Source organism: Merops nubicus, unplaced genomic scaffold (genome assembly GCF_000691845.1).
Source record: "Merops nubicus isolate BGI_N331 unplaced genomic scaffold, ASM69184v1 scaffold9374, whole genome shotgun sequence".
Taxonomy (NCBI): Eukaryota; Metazoa; Chordata; class Aves; order Coraciiformes; family Meropidae; genus Merops; species Merops nubicus.
In genome coordinates this window covers 41,917-63,473 of record NW_008603640.1, presented here as the reverse complement: position 1 = coordinate 63,473, position 21,557 = coordinate 41,917, and the positions used below count along the sequence as shown (strand labels likewise).

At 38.7% G+C, this 21,557-nt stretch overlaps 1 protein-coding gene across 1 annotated transcript in view; it reads left to right on the top strand.

Annotated features, from left to right (window-relative positions):
• FRY (furry homolog (Drosophila)) overlaps positions 1-21,557 on the top strand; it is a 164,716-nt gene that overhangs the window by 105,144 nt on the left and 38,015 nt on the right. Inside the window, exons 34-46 of the mRNA XM_008938741.1 lie at positions 1,163-1,331; positions 2,081-2,171; positions 3,256-3,338; positions 6,463-6,613; positions 7,166-7,269; positions 10,790-10,975; positions 12,998-13,196; positions 13,838-13,959; positions 14,829-15,016; positions 15,932-16,026; positions 17,813-18,414; positions 19,454-19,551; positions 19,644-19,814. Of these exons, the coding sequence (XP_008936989.1) occupies positions 1,163-1,331; positions 2,081-2,171; positions 3,256-3,338; positions 6,463-6,613; positions 7,166-7,269; positions 10,790-10,975; positions 12,998-13,196; positions 13,838-13,959; positions 14,829-15,016; positions 15,932-16,026; positions 17,813-18,414; positions 19,454-19,551; positions 19,644-19,814 (2,259 nt within the window). The remainder of the gene's footprint in view (positions 1-1,162; positions 1,332-2,080; positions 2,172-3,255; positions 3,339-6,462; positions 6,614-7,165; positions 7,270-10,789; positions 10,976-12,997; positions 13,197-13,837; positions 13,960-14,828; positions 15,017-15,931; positions 16,027-17,812; positions 18,415-19,453; positions 19,552-19,643; positions 19,815-21,557) is intronic.

Below are 21,557 nucleotides of genomic sequence, written 5' to 3'. Positions count from 1 at the left end.
AGGGAACATGACCCCCTCTGGGGTGAAAGAGGCTGGAAGTGGCACTTTGAGCCCAACTGAAAAAGAGCCTTAGAAAGGAGATGGATTTGTATCTGGAAAATAGCTGGAAATTTTTTGTCACAGTAGAGTAAAAGAGACTTCGAATGTGTGCATTTTCTCTACTCTAAGCAAAAGAGAGAGGAAAGATAGATGGAAAAGAAGCAGTGAGGAATTTATTTTAATGGAAGTATTTAAGAGTATAAGAACAGCAATACTTGATGAAGCCAATGGGCAGTTCAGTCCAGTGTATCTCTGCTATAAACATCTGTTTAGGGATGTCTTTTACAAAAAGAAGGCAAGCACAACTCCAGAGATCTATGAATCAAATGTCTTTGAGCCAGAAAGAGTCTTTGCTTTTAATAGCCATTACAGCTTTTTTCCTCAAGTATTTTAAACTGAGTATCTCAGCAGTTCTCATTGCTGTGGTGCATACAGTAAGTTTTCAGGTCTTCTTAAAAAAAATTCATAGAAAATAGATTATAGAAATTCCCAGAGTTTCTATAAATGATACTCTCAGATTTTTCAAATCAGGATGCATGAAGTCTGTCTGCATAATTGCTCTGCCTTTCTTCCATGTGCTATTACTTTGATTGCAGATATAAGTAGGTACTCAGAGCCTGGCTTTGTGGCTACAGCTACCTCTTTCACACCAACTATATTTAGAAATATAGGTGTGAAGATTTGGGTCGATCTGGCTTTCTAGATGAGAAGTTTTTTCCATTCAAGAGAGTTGAGATACATTTTCGATGGAAATCTGATATTCAACTGTAAATCCCTGAATGTCATTCAGAGTTGATGCTGATATCCTTAACTGATAGGTACAAAATTGGGTGGAGTGTGTATATGTTATAAAGTTATACACCTAAACAACTCATTTTTGGATGGTAAGAAAAAACTCGAGGGTGATTAGATCACAGATTCACTCTGCTGAGGAAATGAGCTTGATACCAAAGTGAGCAGTTTTATTTCTGCACAAACAAGGTGGATGCAGTTGTGTGGTTGTGGTGTCTGTCCAGGAGCAACTTTCGCATTCTGGATCTTTTCAGTACTGTAGTACAACATGTATTGATTTCTTTGGAAATTCACTGTGGACAGAGCTTAATAACTGTTGTTTCTTCTGTAGATAAAAAAGGTTGGGATCTATCTGTGTCGCAATAACACTATTCAGACGATGGAGGAGCTGCTCTTTGAGCTGCAGCAGACGGACCCGGTGAACCCCATCGTCCAGCACTGCGACAACCCTCCCTTCTACCGCTTCGCTGCCAGCAGCAAGGCCTCAGCCGCCGCCTCTGGTACGGCCCAAGGATACTTCCCAGTCACACTCTTCTGCTCTTTTGAGTCTTCATCTCTGAAAAAGCAGTCTTTTACTTTTGCACCTATTCAGACCTGTGTATATATAAAGTGCAAGTTTCAGGGCCTTGTTGAACATCTAAATTACAGTTGGTTTTGATTCCTAATGTTGCTTTGTAAATATATGTTCCATTCTCTCCACTATTTTAATAGGATATTGCCAATGTTTGGTGCTGTTCAGAACTCATGATGTGGTTCTTATACTGCTAGTTCCCCAGAATGAGAAGGCCCCGTCAATGCTGTGATCACAGCAGATACACCACTGCAGCACTTTCCTAAAAACTGAGAGGCTCACCTACATGGCAGTTGTGTTTTAAAAGACCAAATGCTATTTCCAAGCTGCAGTGGACATAAAGACTTAAGAAACATCCACCTTAAATTTAACCTTGTCAATGTTTTGCCAAATTTGTGCAAAATATGTTACGTCACCTGACAATAAGCGTAGTTTAATTAGTGGAAGAGCAGCATTATGTTAGTCTGCCCCTCAAAACATGTAAGTTTTACACCATTCAGCCATGCAAGCAGCTCCTGGTTTGTAGACGTAACCATGTTCATTCATATGCACAAGTACTTACAGGATGATCACTTTGACTGTGGCTACTAAAAAAAATGAAGTTATGGACTTTTTAATTGCTTTGCAAATACTGTCTGCTGCATATAACAGCTGTTCTTATTGACATCTCACATACAGGAACCACCTCTAGCAGTAACACTGTTGTAGCTGGCCAAGATAGTTTTCCTGATGTAGAGGAGAACAGAATGACAAAAGAGACTGATGAAAGGTTTGTGGCTTTTTTTCTCCGAAATGTACGTTTTCCTAGGTGAGATTTTGGGCCAAGTTCTATATTGTTTTGTGAGGAACTCTGATGTGCAGACTGATCCTAAGCTGTGTTATTCCAGTAAGACCATTTTAAAATGAATGTACATAAAACTTTTTTTAAAAAAAGCTATGTTTATGATGTGTTTTTGTCACTTCCACAATGAATGTATTGTGCCCTTCTTAGACAGACAGGCTTTGGAAACAACATAACATGTCCATGTATAATACAATACCCAGTAATAATATGTATGCACATTAGTAAGAAATTTAATTAAATGTTGCATAGAGAACCTTCAATCTTGTTTTGTTCGATATAGTTGTTTTAACATGGTTATTTGTAATTAATTTCCTAGCTTTGCAGAAACAGTGACCTTTTTACATCATCACTAGTATATAAGCCTCTGGTATGGCTCCTCTCACTCCACTTTAGTCTCATAGCCCTTTGTGCTGGTGGAGGAAGCCAAACAAGATCACCAGTAATAGTTAACTTACCATGGATCTGTGGTAGATTTGAGGACAGCTTGTTATAGCTGTCATGTCCCTTAACTCTGCTAGATCTCTTCTGGCAGTTGCTGGATTTTCCTGTCAAAGGAGTCACCCTATTGATGGGTGATCTGCTGCAGCTTTTGCTGTTAGATACTTGTGCAGGCTTGACTTTGGACTAGTCAGTCAGTAACTGCTTTAGCAGCTTGCCAGAACTTTACCCATGAGCATGGGCTGTGACAAAATACTAGCTGTGAACAGTTTCTGTCTCAGTTCAGCTTTAGCACAGTTTCTTGCTTCAGGAAAATCTCACATTTGCAGCATGAGAATTCTCCCTCTGCTAAATTTTAAAGCTTATAACACAGGAGCACACTGTTAGAACTTCTCTGAAACTGACTGCAAAAATCTTCCTTTGTGGAAAGAAACAGCATTACACATTAATGTCTACTCTGATATAAAAGAGCATGGTTAAGGATTTTTAATTTTTTTTGTAGATTAAGCATATAGTCCAGGTATTTAATGCCAGTCTATGCTTTTAATTAAGGTTTTTCTTGTATTTTAAGGTTCAGTAATGTAATCAGAGCACATACCCGACTAGAGTCAAGGTACAGTAACAGCTCTGGAGGATCTTATGATGATGACAAAAGTAAGTTCTGTTATTCTGTTGGATGAAAATTCTGGTGTTTTGGTGGGAGAGGAAAACATTCTTGTGACTGGTGGTGGCTCTCTGTTTGAGCTCTGTATGAACAGTGATGTCACCATTCAAGGAGTGTCCTTATTTTACCTTCATATCTCATTTAGTTTATTTCCTTTGTTTAAGCTGGGCTCAGTCAAACCTATTTAAAGGTCAGGCAACATCACAGCAGGCAGCAGCAGAGAATCCTTCAGACAGTAATACCTTGAACCTTTCATAAATGGCAAGGCAAAAGACTTCCAAGAGTGTTACAGCGAGTATTTTCAGTTGTGCCCTTCACCAGAATCTCCCTCCAAATCAAGTGTTGTATGAGCATAAAGAAGAGATTCAGGTGTTTCCAGAACTGATGTCTTATCTCCTCTTTAGCTTTTCTCTGCTGTCTGCAACCAGCTTCTGGCTGCACCGTGCAAACCTGTGTTAGAGGGAAGAGTGATACAGGGCTCCTGAGCACACTTACTGTTCTTTAGGTGTTTCTGCCAAATGTGCTATAAAAAGACACTTGATGCTGAGCAGAGATTCCAAAGAAAACCAAGATATTTCTGTCAAATATTGAATGACAGTGTAAATTTTAGGATTTGGATGGTTTGACTTCATTTCTGGAGTGTAAGGAGGCCAGGCTACAGATTTCAGTTAGACTGCAGCCAAATCTAAACAGGGCAAGAACTTTGCCCACTGATTCTCATTTCTAGCTTAATAAACCAGGTCATATAATATAGGGGCCATAATGTCTTTTTTTTGGTGCTAGAGACACCATTTGGGAGCAGTATTTTGACATAAAAGGTAAAGATTTTGTATATTCTTTACTCCAATTAATTTTTTTGGCAGTACCCTTCTGCAAAATACAGAAACTGTGAAATACAATATGATAATTTAATGTGTATGAACAACTACTTTTCATTATTATGAAGCATAATATTTACTAAATATTGTCTACATACTGGAGTATTTAAATATACAAGAAAGTGTGCAACATATTAAACTCAGTGAATTTTAGTAAACTCTTGGGTTTTTTATGGTTTTCTAGTGTTGCAGCTACTAAAAATTCTTCAGCAGATGTTAATCAGAGCACTGGCACTAATCTGATCTGCATGAACAATCTTTCAAAACAGAACAAAGTTTGTATTATCAGAACATTCTTCACAAGTAGCTGGTTTTGACAAGAGCTTAGAGTAATAAAAGGTTAAAAAATACTGACATTTTCTTTGCTCCTCTGGCATGTCTCCTCAAGCTGGTGCCCAAATGTTTTTCCCTGCCTGTACCTGCAAGCTTTATAGTACTGTGAATATTTATGCCAAGTTTGCTTCTCGCAGGGATTTCTTTTGCAAATATGCAAATACCTGGATGTAAAATAAAATACATTTTACTTAGCCACTCATGCTTCTATAGAACTCTAAAAAGAAAGAGTAATTCTTATACCGTTTGTCATTCTACAAGATAAATAATGCTACCTCCATTAAGAAAGTACAACTTACTCCCTCTGGCAGGCAGCCTAGGCTGCAAAGGAGTCAGTGGTATGGCTGCTTTCTTCTCCCCAGTCTACTTGAGCCATCATCTGTTGCTGAGAGTATAGCTAGGGAACACAGCTCTACAGCAGAAACTCTTGTTCAGGTAAAGATTGTATATTAAGGTGCAAAGTGCTTCTTCAGGAGCTAGGTCTTAGTGTGGATGCCATGAAGCAGTTCCATGTGAAACACTTAAATTGGGAGTAATTTAGTGACTATTTAGGGACTGTGCAGTGCTTTTTATGTGAAAAGCATCTGGCAGACATCTGGTTAATCCTCAGAAGAAGAATATGTGAAAATGCTATACTTTGCTACATTATTAGGTCAGTTTATTCTTCTTTATCTGTAACAGAGGATGAGAGAAATAAGTAGAGGTCTAAACTGTAAAGATCTAAAGTGTTCTTTGGGAGACAAACACTGAAGAATGAGAATTATAAAACTGGCATTTTAGTAATAATGGGAGGAGCAGCTACTGTACTGAAGGGTTCCTGAAGATCTGGAAACATGAAGAGGTTTTGTCAAAAACAAGAAGTGATATGCATTAGAAGAAGCTGGCTCTAATACTTTCGTAGACATCAAAACAGTTTTATTTCCTGTGGCAAAGCCAACAATCATCAGATACATGCTGTTGAAAAAAATGGAAAATAGAGTTTCAAACCTACTTAAAATACAAAACAAAAAAAAACCAAACCAAACCAAAAACAAACCAAACAAAACAAAACAAAACAAAAAAAAACCAAACACAGATCAAAAAGTAATGCTATCATTAAAACTTCACAAAGGAGAGGGTTTGACTATATGTCAGGAACAGGCCTGGAAAGGATACTTTCCATGGCAGTGTATCACAGACTGCCAAACCTGGGAAATAAAAACTGGCCAATGGGATAATCGAGAACAAAAAGGGGAAACAAAGACAAAAAAATGGTAGAAATACCTTTTGACCCACATCATTGTAGATAAATAGATAGAAGAAAACAACCTATTGCTTCTTAACATATAGCAGCTATCATGCTTGAAGCAAAGTTAAATATGTCTATGAGAAATTCAAAAGATTATTCATCCCTGTTGAAAGAAAATTACCCTGAGATGCTTTTTGCATTCTGTATGTCTCCTTCCTAATTCAGGACATTCAACTTCTGCCTTTGTAGCATCACTCAGCAGGGCACTGGTGAGGAGCTGCAAGAATGTGTCACTGGTACACGGCTCCTTGCAGCAGATGGCTTCTGACAGCAGCTTCCTTGGCTGAACTTTTCTCTCATTTTTGAAGAGACAGTCTGTTGCTTGGTGCTTTGTGATCTGGATCCAAAGCTACTGACAGCAGGGTTTCAACTGCCACTCCTGCCATTCAGTGCTGTCTGCCTGGAATCTGTTTGATTTCCAGCAGCGTGAAAGAGGGATTAAAAATGCATCACTTGTTATTGAACACAGGAATCTGCAAACCTCATGTCAAGTTACCATGTTATTCCAAACAGCTGAGCTGATATGTCAGCATAAACTCTATTTTATTATTTCTCCAAAGTGAGTAACCAGACTTGATTTTTTTTTGCACTCTGTTTTAATGCTTTACCATGCAGATGATCCTGTTTCTCCATATACAAGCTGGTTATTGAATATTGTTGAAACCAAACAACCACATCCCCTGCCCATGCCTTACAATGGAGGATGCTGGGCACCACTTGTGGACTACCTCCCAGAAACCATCACGCCCCGGGGACCCCTTCATAGGTGAGCAGGTTTTCATTCTGACTTTTCAGACAGTGAGGTGCTTCTTCTTACTGATGGATAACACCAGTCCAACTGTCCTACCACTTAGAACATCTGAAAGTCATACCTTGAATTTCTACTGATTTCCAGTGTTAAAATCAACATGCAGTGAAGACTTGGAGTTCTGCCAGATTGCTTCAAGAAAGCCTGTTTACAGTGTAGGACATCACTTTCTGATAAGAATCAGGCTGAAAAAAACAACTAAAACAGAATAGGAAAATTTCTCTTTCCCAGACTTCTCTGGCTGTTACAGCACTTTTTCCTCCTTGATCTTTTATTCTAACTGGGCTATGCATATTCTGAAATTCTTCTTTTGCATAATTTATATTGATGGTAACAGTGTTTTTTTTAGTAATGGGTACTTACCTGCTTAATACTGTAACTAAGATATTTCAGTATTAGTCATATTAAGAAGTGCTGCAAATTTGAAAACATTTCTTCAGAAATAGCCATGATATTACTGTTTTTCCATCCCCAAGATGTTTCAAACCAATACTGTGATTTAATTTCCAGGTGCAATATTGCTGTCATCTTCATGACTGAGATGGTGGTGGACCACAGTGTGAGAGAAGATTGGGCTCTTCACCTTCCTTTATTGCTACACGCTCTCTTTTTAGGTAAGACCAACAGAACGAGAAATAAAGTATAAAGGTACTCCTGTCCTTTTAATTTAGTTTTACTGAAGCTGTAGAGTTGTGTCTCTTACATGTTTTTAATTTTGATTCCTTAAAAAAAAAAAAAGACTGAGGCAATTGCAGTCTGTGAAGTAGTCACAAAAATTTGAAGCTTTTGAATATTTTGGCCTGTTTCACCCAAATTTGAGAGGTGGGTAGAAATCTGAAGATGATTGACTTCCTAAAATACCTCTAAAGAAACCTGTATCTCCCCACACATCCACCCTATGGGAAAGGCAGGCAAAACTCAGCCTGTGTACAACCTGGTTTGTGATGGGCAGCTGGGCAGTCAGCACATGCCTGAGACCTGGGCTACACACACCAGTGCTGTCTCTTGCCTTTGCAAAAATATTATGTAAGAGAGCAAGATTACTGTACTGCAGAGATAATGAAGGTAGGACACAGACCACTGTGCTTCATTAATTTCACTGCTAATGGAATATTTTATCATCAGTATCTTGTGTACCTGAGCACAGAGGTACTGCTTTTTCCCCACTGCTGTGTCTGATCTTGACTGTAACACAGTTCAGCTGGAGGGTGATACCTCCCTTATCCTGCCATTTAATATTATGAAAAGTGACTGGCCTAATTTCTTAGCACATGAGTATTTACCATTACAAACACATTCCCTAAATTTCATGGTTAATAAATAATAGTTTTCACAAATAAACACAGCAAGATACTTATGAAATAAATTTATTCTAACTGGAAATTGCAGTCCACTTCTCATTCAGTCACCATAGTTACCACTAAGCTCATTCACTGGCAAGCTGGGAAGTCTGTTGTTCAGTGAGAAAAAAAGATTAAACTAGGAAGTTACAGTACAGTGACTTTGTATATAGTTGAAGAAGATACCTCATTCTCCTTTTCTGCTACTCTGTTAGTAGCAGTTCTGTTTTAAATTTTTTTATGAAATAGGTTTTTTTCTTTTTAAATGCATACTCATCAAATACTCAAGTTTCATATATTAGCACATTTATTTCAGCAGACTTTGAAGCACAAGAATAACAGCCAAGACTGTGTCAGATAGGACTTCAGGTGTCAGTTTAAATACAACATTTCACATGCATTCTCTATTTAAAAGTTAAATCTATTTTGTGGCTGCCCATAACAATTTTTTACTTCTTTTTTATATTGTTGTGAACTTTCTTAAGTGTAAGAGGAAGCTGAAAGACAACTGGATAAGTGTATGAATCAAATCAATAACCATTATCTGATCAAACAATATCTTTAGTGTGATTTGTAACAAGTGTGAGAAAACTGGTACTTCTGGTTAGAAATTCTTACAAGAATAGATGAGTAGCTTAAGACAGGAGTAATATGCAGCAGCGTGGCTAGTTCAGTTCAGGCAGCTTTAAGGAGCCATAAGGGAGCTATGCAAATAAACATATGCAGAGACAGAGTTAGGATATTAGTAATCTATTACAAAAAATATCTTTACTGATTTGATTGGGCAGTAGTGTTTCAGCATTTCCTTTTTTCATAAGAAATAAATAGAAATTTATTAATACCATTTGAGACAGCCCCTTGCCTAAGAAGTCAGGTTTAATTCCACTCAAATGTGGAATTAAAGCTATATGTAACTGGTAACTAAATGTAACTGGTTTAGTGGTAACTGAAATGAGATCACAGCTTCCAGGCTTCAAGTTCAGTTTCTCTAGAGTTGTTATACCTCCTGTGGAAGAGTTGTTTGTGTTCTGTAGTAGAGCTCTGTTGTGATAGTCCAAGGACGTTATGGTGCACGTTAGCCCAAGCTACAGATATGACTGAAAAAAGTATTTCTGTCCTGTTGGGATGTGAGCAGGGAAGGGCATCTGACAAAAGGAAACTGGTATGGTGGCTAGCTGGAGAGCCTGTATCCTTCCATGTATTGGAAGGATTAAGAAAACACTATAATGTAATAGTTTTGCAATGTGTGTGTTTAATAGGCTATTGGGTGGTTTATAGTACTGATAATGAAGCAGAGAGGCAGACTGCTGGTATGAACCTACCTCAGCAGTGCATGAAAATCACTGCCATTTAAAAAGTCTTTTTGTGAAATGAGTTGAGCAGCTAGACTCCTTTTTCATTCAAACAACCACATCACAGAAGTTTACTCTCTCAGGAATTCTTCCAAGTTAAAGAATGGCCCAGCACTGGACAAGCACAAAGACTGAACTCTCCTCCTCACTTCATAGTTAGCATAGCTGTGCCAATACTTTCTTTTGCAGTCACAAGGGCTGTGGGGCCTTGCACAACCTGGTCTAGTGGGAGTTGTCCTGCTGCTGGCAGGGAGGTTAGAACTAGGTGGTATTTAAGGACACTTCCAGAACAAACCATTCTATGAACTTCTTATTTCCCTTTCAGTGTATAGTTAGAATGGGATAGGGTGAGTTCTTTATGTCCTGGCAGGTGGAAGGAAATGCAGAAAGCAGAGTAGGAGCAGAAACCTGAAGCTGAAAAAGAGGTGGGCAGGTTGGCCATGGTTCTTTCAGAGGAGGCTATGGGCAGATGGGTAAGACACAGGGCCATCAAAGACATGCCCATAAGAACCAAAGACACATTGTTCAGACTATGGCAGTATGAGCAGGTTCATTTTTCCAGGCCAGGCAAGAACCAGCATAACTGGGGTATATTAGAAAACACCTAACTTGAGAGACCTGTTTGCTGCTGCCACTTAGAGTAATTAAAAGCTTTTAAAAAGCTTTTTAAAGAGGAATATACCCTGAGAAGACAGCTGCTGAGGAAGACAACAACTGAATTTTTCAACACTGAAACTGTACCTAAATGGAAGAAGTGTTTTTAAATATCTTGGAAGATACTGAGAGAGAATCAAAAAGATACAATTACCACAGAGTGCAGTTTGTTTTACAAACGTCTGTTTTCTTTGTATTTATAACTTGTGAATTATTCAGGTTATGTTAAAATCTTAGAAACAATAGTAGTGCTAACCAGATCAGAGTCTTACAGTGCTAGACCTTTGCTTTCAGTTCTGCACCCTGAACTCATGGCTACTATTTCATGGTACTCACTGATAGCTGCAGTTCTTTTTCAAGAGATTTTGTCCACCAGTTCCTTTCCTAATAAATCAGTATCTGCCTCTTACAGTTTATACTCATAAAACTGGTATCTGTGCAAGAAAGCCAGATAATTCAGTAAGCAGTGTAATTACAGTCACCATCAGGAATTTCTCACCTTAGAGGTTTTCCATCCCTGTCAAATTAACACTGCAGTGAGACAGAATGCATAGAATTGTATTGCCACGCATTGTGTTGTACCTCTTCTCTTGGATGCAGTCTCAGTCTGGAAGCTAAATAAACACATATATTTAAGTAAAAACACTAGTAACTGTGTCTGGAAATACTACATTTTCTGCTTGTTTGCACTGTTGTCGTGAAGTGCCTTGGAATTTTTGCTATTTCTGGAATGTGAACTTGTTTATTATTACTGCAGATTCAGCGACTGCTGTAACCTTTTTTTTTAGGTCTTGACCATTACCGCCCTGAGGTCTTTGAACACAGTAAAAAGTTACTGCTTCATCTTCTGATTGCGTTATCTTGCAATAGCAACTATCAAGCCATTGCATCAGTTCTTCTTCAGACCAGAGAGATGAATGAGACCAAGACCCTAACAGTACAACCAGCATACTTACCTGAATATCTTTATACAGGTAATTAAGCAAAAGAAGAAAAGAAAATTGCATTATAATGTGAGGGGTTTGAAAGTAGGATGTCAAGGTTACTTTCCTAAAATATAACAGTTTTGATAAAGTAGTGAAGTGGTAAATATGAACAGTTCCTATTAATATTAATTCCTTGTGAACTACCCTAGAGATGCAACCAAATTATTATTAGATAACTTTTCATGATAGTGGGAAAGCTATCTGATGTAAGGCAAAATATATAATGTAGAATTTAAACATTAATATGGCTAATAACTTCCTAACGTCACCCTCAGGGAGCCAGGACTACTTTAAATGAGGGCAATCTCTTCTCAACCTTCAAAAGAAATGAATAAATAATTTGAACAGAGGAAGAGCAGCAAGAATGTGCAGCTCAGATTTTCCATTATTAAGTTAAATTTCACATGATATACACCCTTCTTTATATCACAGATACACTTCATCTTTGTCCTGAAATCTTCTTCTGCCTTAGGAGACTTACTTCAGACCTCTGATGAGATGGGTGTTCTGTTAGCTTTTAGCAAATGACCTGTTCTTAAGGGGTTGGATTTGGTAGAAAGCTCCTAGCAAGTTTTACTGTTGTCAAGGGATATTACTAAGTGCAAGTGTACTGTTAAGATTTGAAGGAATCACAGAACCAGTGTAGAGTTGTGGAGGTGGGATTGGTTGTCTGTCAGAGGGTGAGGAACTTTGCCATACAGTGAGAAAAGGAAAGATTATCAAATTAGTGACATTTCTGTGGTTCTTGAGGTATACAACTGAAAGTAATAAATAGTTTGGCTTTATAAAGAATATTATATGATCACTGATTATTATTTTTTTACAAGACACACAAAAACTTATTTTAAAGAAAACAGAAGATAGGATAGGTATTTCAAATTAATGAATTTGTTTGGCCATTGAGGTTTCATTCTGAATGGTGTGTGCAAAATTACCTCACACGTGAATTTCCTTTCTTGAGTTGTGTAGATCTCTTTTCCAATGCATGCCTATGAATTATTAAATACAGAATAAAATTCTTACGTAAAATTATATTACTTCTTTTCTGCCAAAATGAAAAACTGTTTTCATTCACATGTCTGAAAAACATAAATGGTACCTTGTGTCTAGGTCTCTTAAGTCCAAGAAGTTATCAAAACTTTGTATTCAGACTCTTTTTTGAGCAGCTAATATAAAGAATGAGAGTGCGAGTGAGTAGCTATATGGAGTCCTAACTGGAAATACTTCAGCTCAGGTTTGTTCCACATTATGTCAGGCAACTAAATTAAGAGTCTTCTGACCTGCAATGTGTTTTATCAGTAGAGAGGCTACATCTGCTCCCAGTCTCCTCACAAGGCCAGTTTTTCTGTTGTAAATACAACCTAAGATAACTAGCAGTCTTACCTTAAGATAACAGGTCTTAGTTTCTAATTTTAGCTCTGAACTTGTGTGTCAATCTTTTGGTCTAGCGGAACTCTTACTCAGATTTTTAATCTTAATGCTGAAAATATTCACTGTAAGTAGTCCAGGGTTTACAGCTACTGAATATGTTGAACGGAAACCTTAAACATTTGTGTCTTGGTTTCCATTACATTTGTAAAATCAGCACATCATCACTGGCCTAAAAGTTCTACCCTGCAGAAGTTTTTTTCCTCATCAGACTAGCCCAGAGAAGTGAGCTCGACTTTGCATGCATTTAGCCAACTTCAAAATTCACTTTTCAAAAAGTCATACTTCTGAATGTAAAGTGCCCCATAACATTTCTTTTTCAAGTACTGTAACCCTCATGCTGTAATAAAAAAATATCTTGGCTGATTTTTAGCATTTGATACTGGATTCTGCATGTTTAGAAACACAGTACCAGTTTCACTCCCATCGGTGCCTGAGGGTTGTGTTCTGCAGATTTGCCTCATGTTTCCCATTAGACAGTTTCTGCTGCTGGCTCGGAAGGTTGCTGCTTGGTGGACACTTCATCTGTAACGCTGGCCCAACAGTGCATTCCATCTTTATCTCCTCCCTTCTGGCTGGCAGGTGGCTTTGACTTTCTGCGGGAACACCAGTCGTCTCCAGTGCCAGACTCCGGTTTGAGCTCCAGCTCCACCTCCTCCAGTATCAGTCTGGGAGGCAGCAGTGGAAATCTCCCACAGATTACACAAGAGGTTGAGGACATGGACACTGCTGCTGAAACAGATGAAAAAGCAAACAAATTAATTGAGTTTCTGACAACCAGGTAATGGAGATAAGCAGAGGATATGTTCGTACTTGAAATGCAGACTTTCATGTCTTCCCTACAATTATCTGTAGCAACTCAAAAGACTCAAAGGAAAATGACTGAGCTGTTACAGTAATTACAGACTCCCATTCCTCTTTTATTGGTACTTACAGAAGTAGGTAGGTACTTAAAAGCAATACAATGTCAGGAACACCAGAAAAAAAATCTTGCCTGACAGGAATAAGATGTTTAATTGACTGATAGTATTATGTTCAAATATGAACTAATGGTATAAGACAGATTTATTATTACAGAATTAGACAGGAAGTGTACAGGGCATAGTAGAAGGCCATGGTGAAATTACTATTAACTACTGACTACAGACAGGAGATCCTAGGCATGGTGTTAAATTAAAGAACAGGGATTTGCTTATGCTGCTTTCTAAATACTGGAAGTTATATTTTAAAAGAGAGGTTTGGTAAAATACAGCACAGGAACATTTATTTACTTGAATTTTACCCATAAAATTCTGTTCAGTTGCAGTGATTTTGTGGTGATTCTATGTTTTCCAGGCTATGGCCCTGGAAATATCTAATTGCCTCTAGAGTTTATAAAATAATTCAAAAGAAATTTTACACTTTGTTTTGTATTTCTTTAAGGGCTTTTGGTCCACTTTGGTGCCATGAGGATATCACACCCAAAAATCAGAACACCAAGAGTGCTGAACAGCTTACTAATTTTCTGCGTCATGTTGTATCTGTATTCAAAGATTCCAAGTCAGGTAGCAACTTTTTTTTCCTTTAATAATGAAAAGAATGCTGCCTCAGGGTCACACATCTATTTATCCCATGACTTAGTAGATCTGCTTATGCAGAAGCATGACATACTGCATGTCTTTGCAAGGATGTGTGACCTATGAAAGGATTGCTTTTAAAAAATTATGTTAGATTGGGCTGTGGCTGAATGTTAGATTTAATATTTCTTCACAGTTGTTAGTAGAAAGCCTTTTGATTAATTCTACCAGATAAAAGCTCCTCTCTGTCCTGCTGGTAAAATACAACACAGTTACTAAGTAAGTGTACTTTGTTAAATTTCTTCTGGCAACTAAAGTTTAGTTATAATTTATTGTGGTTTTAGAGCTTAGGAAATATACTGATTGTATTTTGAAAACCAACACAGTCACTAATTAAATATCTTCCAAGATCAAAACAGAATGAATGCAGCATCAGTATTTATAGTTGAGATCTTATCCAAAGCCTTACAAAGCTAATAGAAATTCAGCTTGGCTTTAGGTTTGGCAGTGTTGAGAAGTTACTGTGTTGCTGCCAGCAAGAGTAGTGGATGGCTTGAAAATTTGTCCAGGAATTGTAAAAAAACATAGATCAGATGAAGAATTTGAGGTTTTTGCTAACAAATATTTGCAGACTCGGAATTTTAGGTTTGCAGTGCACTTTCTTACATTCTCTGTGAACTAAACGTAAGCAGTGGTAAATTCTCCCAAACACAGACATTTCTGCATCTCCATTTCTCACAGGGTTTGCAGGATACACTACAGTGCATATACTCCCCACAGAGTTGGTTCAGCCTGTTTATGACCTATGGTAAAGTCTGTCATGAATGAAAAAAAATTGACGCTCTTCTTCTGCTTAGGTTTTCATTTGGAGCAGCATCTGAGTGAAGTTGCTTTACAAACAGCTCTTTCAAGCTCTTCAAGACATTATGCAGGTCGCTCTTTCCAGATATTCAGGGCCCTAAAGCAGCCCCTTTCTGCACATGCGTTGTCTGACCTCCTGTCAAGATTGGTGGAAGTCATTGGAGAGCATGGAGATGAAATACAGGTATGCATGTGTACATAGTGCTTATTGGTACTGTTGATTTAATGTATACTTGATTTAAAATTACCATTCTAACAAAGAGATCTGTAGTCAAGTGGTGGAAAGTAGAATGTGGTCTTAGAAAAGGTTACCTCTTGAGTTTACTGAATCTGTATGTACCCTATCAAAGCCTTCCTCAGGCTGTTAAAATGTTTCCAGAAAAACTAGAAAACATCACTCAAAATGAAATCTTTGTAATGATCATTTTTTCCCATTTCACATCATTAATTTGTGCTTAAGGAACCCATCATGCTATCTGCTGATGTAATCTGACAACATGAAGTAGGCACCACCTCATTTCTCAAATGTTAACATCATCTGGAATAAAGAAATCCACACCATCCATAACAATACAAAACTTACACTGGCCTAATTTGATCCAGTCCTCTCTTAGTGAACTATGGTGTTGGCCTTGTTTAGCTAAACAGATGGAAATTTTATAATCAGAGACTATTTGTTGTGAGATTCAGGACTTAATAAAGAGAACTGCTAGCTCTTAGTAACAAATAGACATCACCTCCATGTTTTACTTAGGTAATGGAACTGCCACAAGATGACACTAATATTCTGTCACAATTGCTTGTGCAGTATTTATATCAGTGACCTGCAAGTCAGAGATTCTCTATGCCATTACCAATCCTCTGATGAGAGATGTGCTCTCCTTTGCATGCCTTCATAGATCATTCAGAGGCAGGAAAATAAAACCCATTTGTAGTGACATTTTAATGTTGATGGCAGTGGCATTGATGTGAATGCTGTTCATTTTTCAGGAGAAATGACAAGACTTCAGTAGGTGCCTGTTCCTTTTCTGCACTGAAGATTTTTAAATGTTCACTGTTTTGGATGTCTGTTGAAATGGTTAACCTTGTGCATTGACAGGGGTACGTCATGGAGGCACTGCTTACTTTGGAGGCTGCTGTGGATAATCTGTCTGACTGTCTGAAGAACAGTGATCTTTTGACGGTGTTATCACGGTAAGAGCCTGTTCTCCTAACAGTACCTTTTTTTTTTTCAATGTCTCAAGATACTAAGTGTGCAGTTCTGCAGTCTCACAGCATAAAATAATTTTGATAAGACTGAGCTAATTTGCAACCTTCAAAGAACTAGACTAAGAACACATCTCAGCCAACTTTTGCTATAGCTGAAATAATGTTGATACAACCGACAGAAATTTTCAAGGCATTGCAAATTCTGCTGTGCTACTACTTGGCTATAACTTACTTCAGCATCCTTTAAAAACCCTGTGTTTTTTGCATCTTTGTATCATACATCTGAAAACATATCTGAGAAGAAACACGTTTTTTTGTAATGTTGGTTTCATACAACCTGTCATTCTCGGATCAAGTGCTGGCCAAGAAGTAAATTATCATGGCTTGTTCTCAATAAAACTAGAGAGAATTTTGTCTCCTGTGTACAGAACCCGTGGGTTTTGCCAGACATGCAGACCATCTTTGGGAAACCTGTGGCCTTAAAGTAGACCTTTGTACATGGAGGGAAATTACAGGCTTCTTCTGTAACACACCTGTTGACAGTACCGAGGGAGGTTAATGTCTGCATGATTCCTAGTAGCAAGAACAGAATAGGGAATATTTCTTTTAAATGTCCCTAGGTTACCATGATTTACATGCATTTTTTGTAAATCTACATTACAAAAATACAAGGGCTGTCATTTTAAGCAGGGTTATTATTACACTGCAATGGCAGAACACAAATACTGCCTTCTGACATAGTAGAGGTGGGGGAATACAGCTTATACTTTCTGAACTTAAGAGCTATTTACCTCTCTTTAATGCACATTTCAGGAAAGAGTAAGATGGAGCAGAAAATAAGAAACACTCCAGAAAGCAGGGGGATGCAATATTCTTCACCCTGACACTACTGATTCCATAAGATCTTTTTCAAATAATGTAGACAGTAGGGACTCATAAGATACGAGGTAGGAATGGGACCAGAGAGTCAGGAATTAGCTGTTCTCCAGAGGAAAAAAAAACAAAAACAAACAAAAACAAACAAACAAACAAACAAAACACTCTTTGCATGTATTGATGCAGCATATTCATCTGTACAGATAATTGATAGGGACTGTCAGGATTGTCAGGATCATCACATGATAATCCATGAGGAAGCACCAGACACTGAGACAGAAACACCTCTGCTTTCTGTAAACCTTCTTGAAGAGGTCTTAGGGTACAGGCAGGGGAGGATGCAAGGACAACAAGGTTTCTAAAGCATGTGTACTAGCAAGAACATAGGTGGCCACATGACAGGTTTCTTGAGGCTAATGTGGCATATTTGTGGTTCTGCTTATGATATGCTGTTTTTTCTGCCCACCAGTTCTCACATTAGCCAGTAAGACGTAGTGCATTTTCCCTGCCAGCTGTGCCACATTCAGAGTTTGCTCCACTGATGAGGGCATTTTAAAATGGAAGATTGCTTTCAATTCCACCACTGCCCCATTGTATGGGCATTTCCACAAGTCACTTCACAGCTTTGTATCTCTTATACCCATGTCATTTTCACCTATCTAGACTGTAGGCTATCCTGCTCTGATCTGATGCAGTACCAAGTGAATTTCACTCATGTCTGTGGGCACTTCTGCAGAAAAAAAAAAGACATGCTGCAATAGACAGTGTGGTGGTTTACTTTTCCTACAGAAATATTTATTTCCAGTTTGATAAATACTTAACTTGCATCGGGTGTGTATGAGTTTCAAGCTGTGCATTCACACACTGCAATCTATGTTACATGTTTTGGTTTCAGTTCGTCTTCCCCAGATTTATCATCCAGCACCAAACTGACTGCAAACCGGAAGAGCACGGGACAGCTGAATGTGAATCCTGCAGGTGGTAACACAGCCACTGCTGAGCGAAGCAGGCACCAGAGGAGCTTCTCTGTACCCAAAAAGTTTGGAGATGTGGACAAGTCCTCGGACCCACCACGCAGCGCCACGCTAGACAGAATTCAGGCATGCACCCAGCAAGGCTTGTCCTCTAAAACAAGAAGCTCATCTTCTCTAAAGGACAGTCTCACTGACCCATCCCATATTAACAATCCAACCAACCTACTGGCCACCATCTTCTGGGTTGCTGTGGCTTTGATGGAATCAGATTTTGAGTTTGAGTATCTAATGGCATTGCGGTTACTGAATAAACTTCTGGCTCATTTGCCACTAGATAAAGCTGAAAACCGGGAGAAGTTAGAGAAGTTGCAAGGGCAGCTGAAGTGGGCAGACTTCTCTGGGCTTCAGCAGCTACTCCTGAAAGGATTCACCTCCCTTACTACCACTGATCTCACACTACAGCTCTTCAGTTTGCTGACACCAGTGTCTCGAATATCCATGGTGGATTCCTCTCAAGCTATAGGTAAAACCATGTACATTTTCCTCTCTTTCAGTTTCTGTTGCTTTGACATTAGATGACAGACCTCAGTAGGCTATCTGAACAAAACCAAAAATGGCACTTCTTCTTTCCCTTCTAATACAGCATAATGTATTTTGGCTTTGCCTGGGTGGGCTTTTTGGAAATTTCATAGCAATATGCTTCTGAAAAGTGAATTTATTGCACAATAAGGATTTGCAGGAGAGCAGTCAGGCATTATTTCATATTCCATTTCTAGGGCTTACCAGAATAGGAAATTTCTGAGTGCTGACAAAGTAAACATATGTAAGGAGATAGTATCATATTTTCTAGAACCTATTTTGGCCAACTTTTCCGTTGAATTATTTTCAGAATATTTCAGACTACTTGATTTTAAATTAGTGCTTCATGGAATATTCCCTAGAAATACAAATATCAAAAACTCTTGTACACTCTTTAGATAAACTACAGTAGCACATTTGTGAGTGAGGAGAGAGGCCATTTGAGTATGCTCATTTGAGTCTACTCATCTGACCAGTTACATCAAAATTTTGACTCATTATTAACTTGAACAGTATAAATCAGTGGAAGCTATGCCTGGCAGCCTGACGAAAGAGTTGCTCATTTGCCAATACTCACTGAATTTCTTTTTGTGTTCTAGCAGCAGTAATGAAAATGCCACCAGTTTAATACTGTCAATAAGCCAGTTAAGTAGAAAAAGATAAATGTACTAGCAGGAATAAACTATATACTTCCGTGAGATATTTTACCCTGTAAATACCTGTTTGCACAGTAGTGTTTGCAGAAAGAGGTTTGTGCTTTATAACAGCACTGTTGCCTAAGTGATGTACTGGATTTCACATTCAGGCCTCTTTGGGGGATGGGGTGGTGGCATGGCCAGTGGCATGAACAAATTACAGAGTCCCTGTGAACTTACAGCTAATGTAATACTGAAACTGTGACCTCCCACGAAACATCAACTTAAAGATCACTGTGGCTGTTGTTGTCCAAAACACACATCTTGTTCTGTATTTTCCCATTCTAGGCTTTCCACTGAATGTTTTGTGTCTCCTGCCCCATTTAATTCAGCATTTTGACAGTCCAAACCAGTTTTGTAAAGATATAGCTGAAAGGATTGCTCAGGTATCAAAGTTATTTACTGTTTTGTACACCCTCAAACTCTATAAATGCAGGTGCATTGTTCTGAATGTGTTTTGACATTTATATTTAATTAGGTTTGTTTGGAGGAGAAGAATCCCAAGCTGTCAAATCTTGCCCATGTCATGACCCTTTATAAAACACACAGCTACACAAGGGACTGTGCTACCTGGGTAAATGTGGTTTGCCGTTACCTTCATGAAGCATTTGCTGATACTACTTTGAGTATGGTTACATATTTGGCTGAGGTAAGTTTTCAGAATCTTTTTAGTGTTTTAACTCTTCCGTTGCCTAACAACCCAAAGAGCTGAAGACTGCCTATAGATTACCGGGGGCTCTCTGTAGCTGTTATTTATAATTAAGAATAAAAAGCAGAAATCAGCAGAAAGTAAGGGAATTACTACATGAGATCAGTATTGAACACTGAAACAACAGCCAGTAAAGGTCTGAAGGGCTGATGCATCTTAAAGCAGCTTCACTCAGCAGCTGGTCAGATTTTCTATGGTGAAAGAGAGATAAACAGGACAACATTTATTTGGATCCCACTGAGGAAAATAAGATAACTGATTCCAGAAGGAGTTTAGCAGCATAAATGAAGTATCATCTGCTATATAAGGACCTGGTTCTCGATACAAATTTGTATACATTCCTTTAACGCTGAATGGGATCATCTTGCTGGCCAGGTTTTCTCCTGTGCTCATTGCTTAACTCCTAACATTTCTCGTGTGTGGAGTGTAGAACTGGTGCAGCGTTGTTACTGCGGATCCAAGGCCCAGTAGGCCACTTGATCTTCTGCCTCCTGTGTCACTGACCACAATCAGGATGCCATTTTCTTGTAGAGTTCTCACATTTATCCCTTCACTTCCCTGCTGTAGTGAGATACCTTCAGTCTCCCCTCTTATCCAGGGAGAAGACAGTTCTGTCTTCCTCACATAAATCCACTAGCTTCTTTAGAACAGCTCTGGGTTTTGGAGCAGACTCATTCTCCCCTCTGCCAAACAATGTACAAAAGCTCCACAGGAATCTCTGAGACTGGCTATCCACAGTTTTTCAAGAGCCTGAGAGGCCAGGTTGTGCTCCCACACTCACTCATGACTTCAGAACAAACTTGGCCGCACTATCTCAAGCTCCAATTCCTCACCTTGTTTGCACGTGGAGGCTCTAAGTAAGCAATCATATCTGATCTTAACTTATGGTGAAAGCCATGACTCTGCTGTAGGAGATTAAAACAGCACCCTGAGATTTTTTCAGTCTGTTTTCAAATTCAAACACACTGAAGAACTATTAGCTCTTCAAACACAACTATAAATCCTCCAGTGTCATATGTCTCCTTCACAGCAGAAATTTGTATTCCTAATAAACAAATGCTGTTGAAATCTTAAAGTTTAAACTCCTCTCCTTTGCTTTTGCAGCCTTAGAAGAGCATTTACCCCTCTGTTTTCCCTTCAGTGTTCTATGTACTAGTGCTGCAGCACCTCCACAAAGGCCATTGCACGTAATCTTGCTTCCCTCGGAACAAGTTTAGACGTGCATCTGGAGACTGTTTATTCACCCTTCCCCCTTGCTGTAGATTGGCACCACACTACTATATGAACAGCAAGTCAGGCAGGTTTTTGACTGCAATTAAGGCACATTCCTCACATAGCATCACCACAGAATGACAGAGTAGTAAGCACGACTTCCTTTCTCTGTATTTACATTGACTGCAGCTCTGTTGAGTCATGTCTGGGGAACATTTGTATGGGCATAGGGTAGCTATCAGTCTGGAGGAGGAGCAAGAGACAAGAAACCATCTTGTTCAGCCTGCTGTGGCCATGAAAAGATTTTTCCAGCATGTCAGATATGTTTCCTCTTTTCTTCCCAGACCAGGATGAACAACATACTCCTGTCTCTTATAAACCAGCTGTGGGATATACTGTCAATAGGTAAAGCCAAATGGGTTAACAGCCCCACTGGGCAATCTGTAGCTGAATGTTACAGCCACTGGTTAG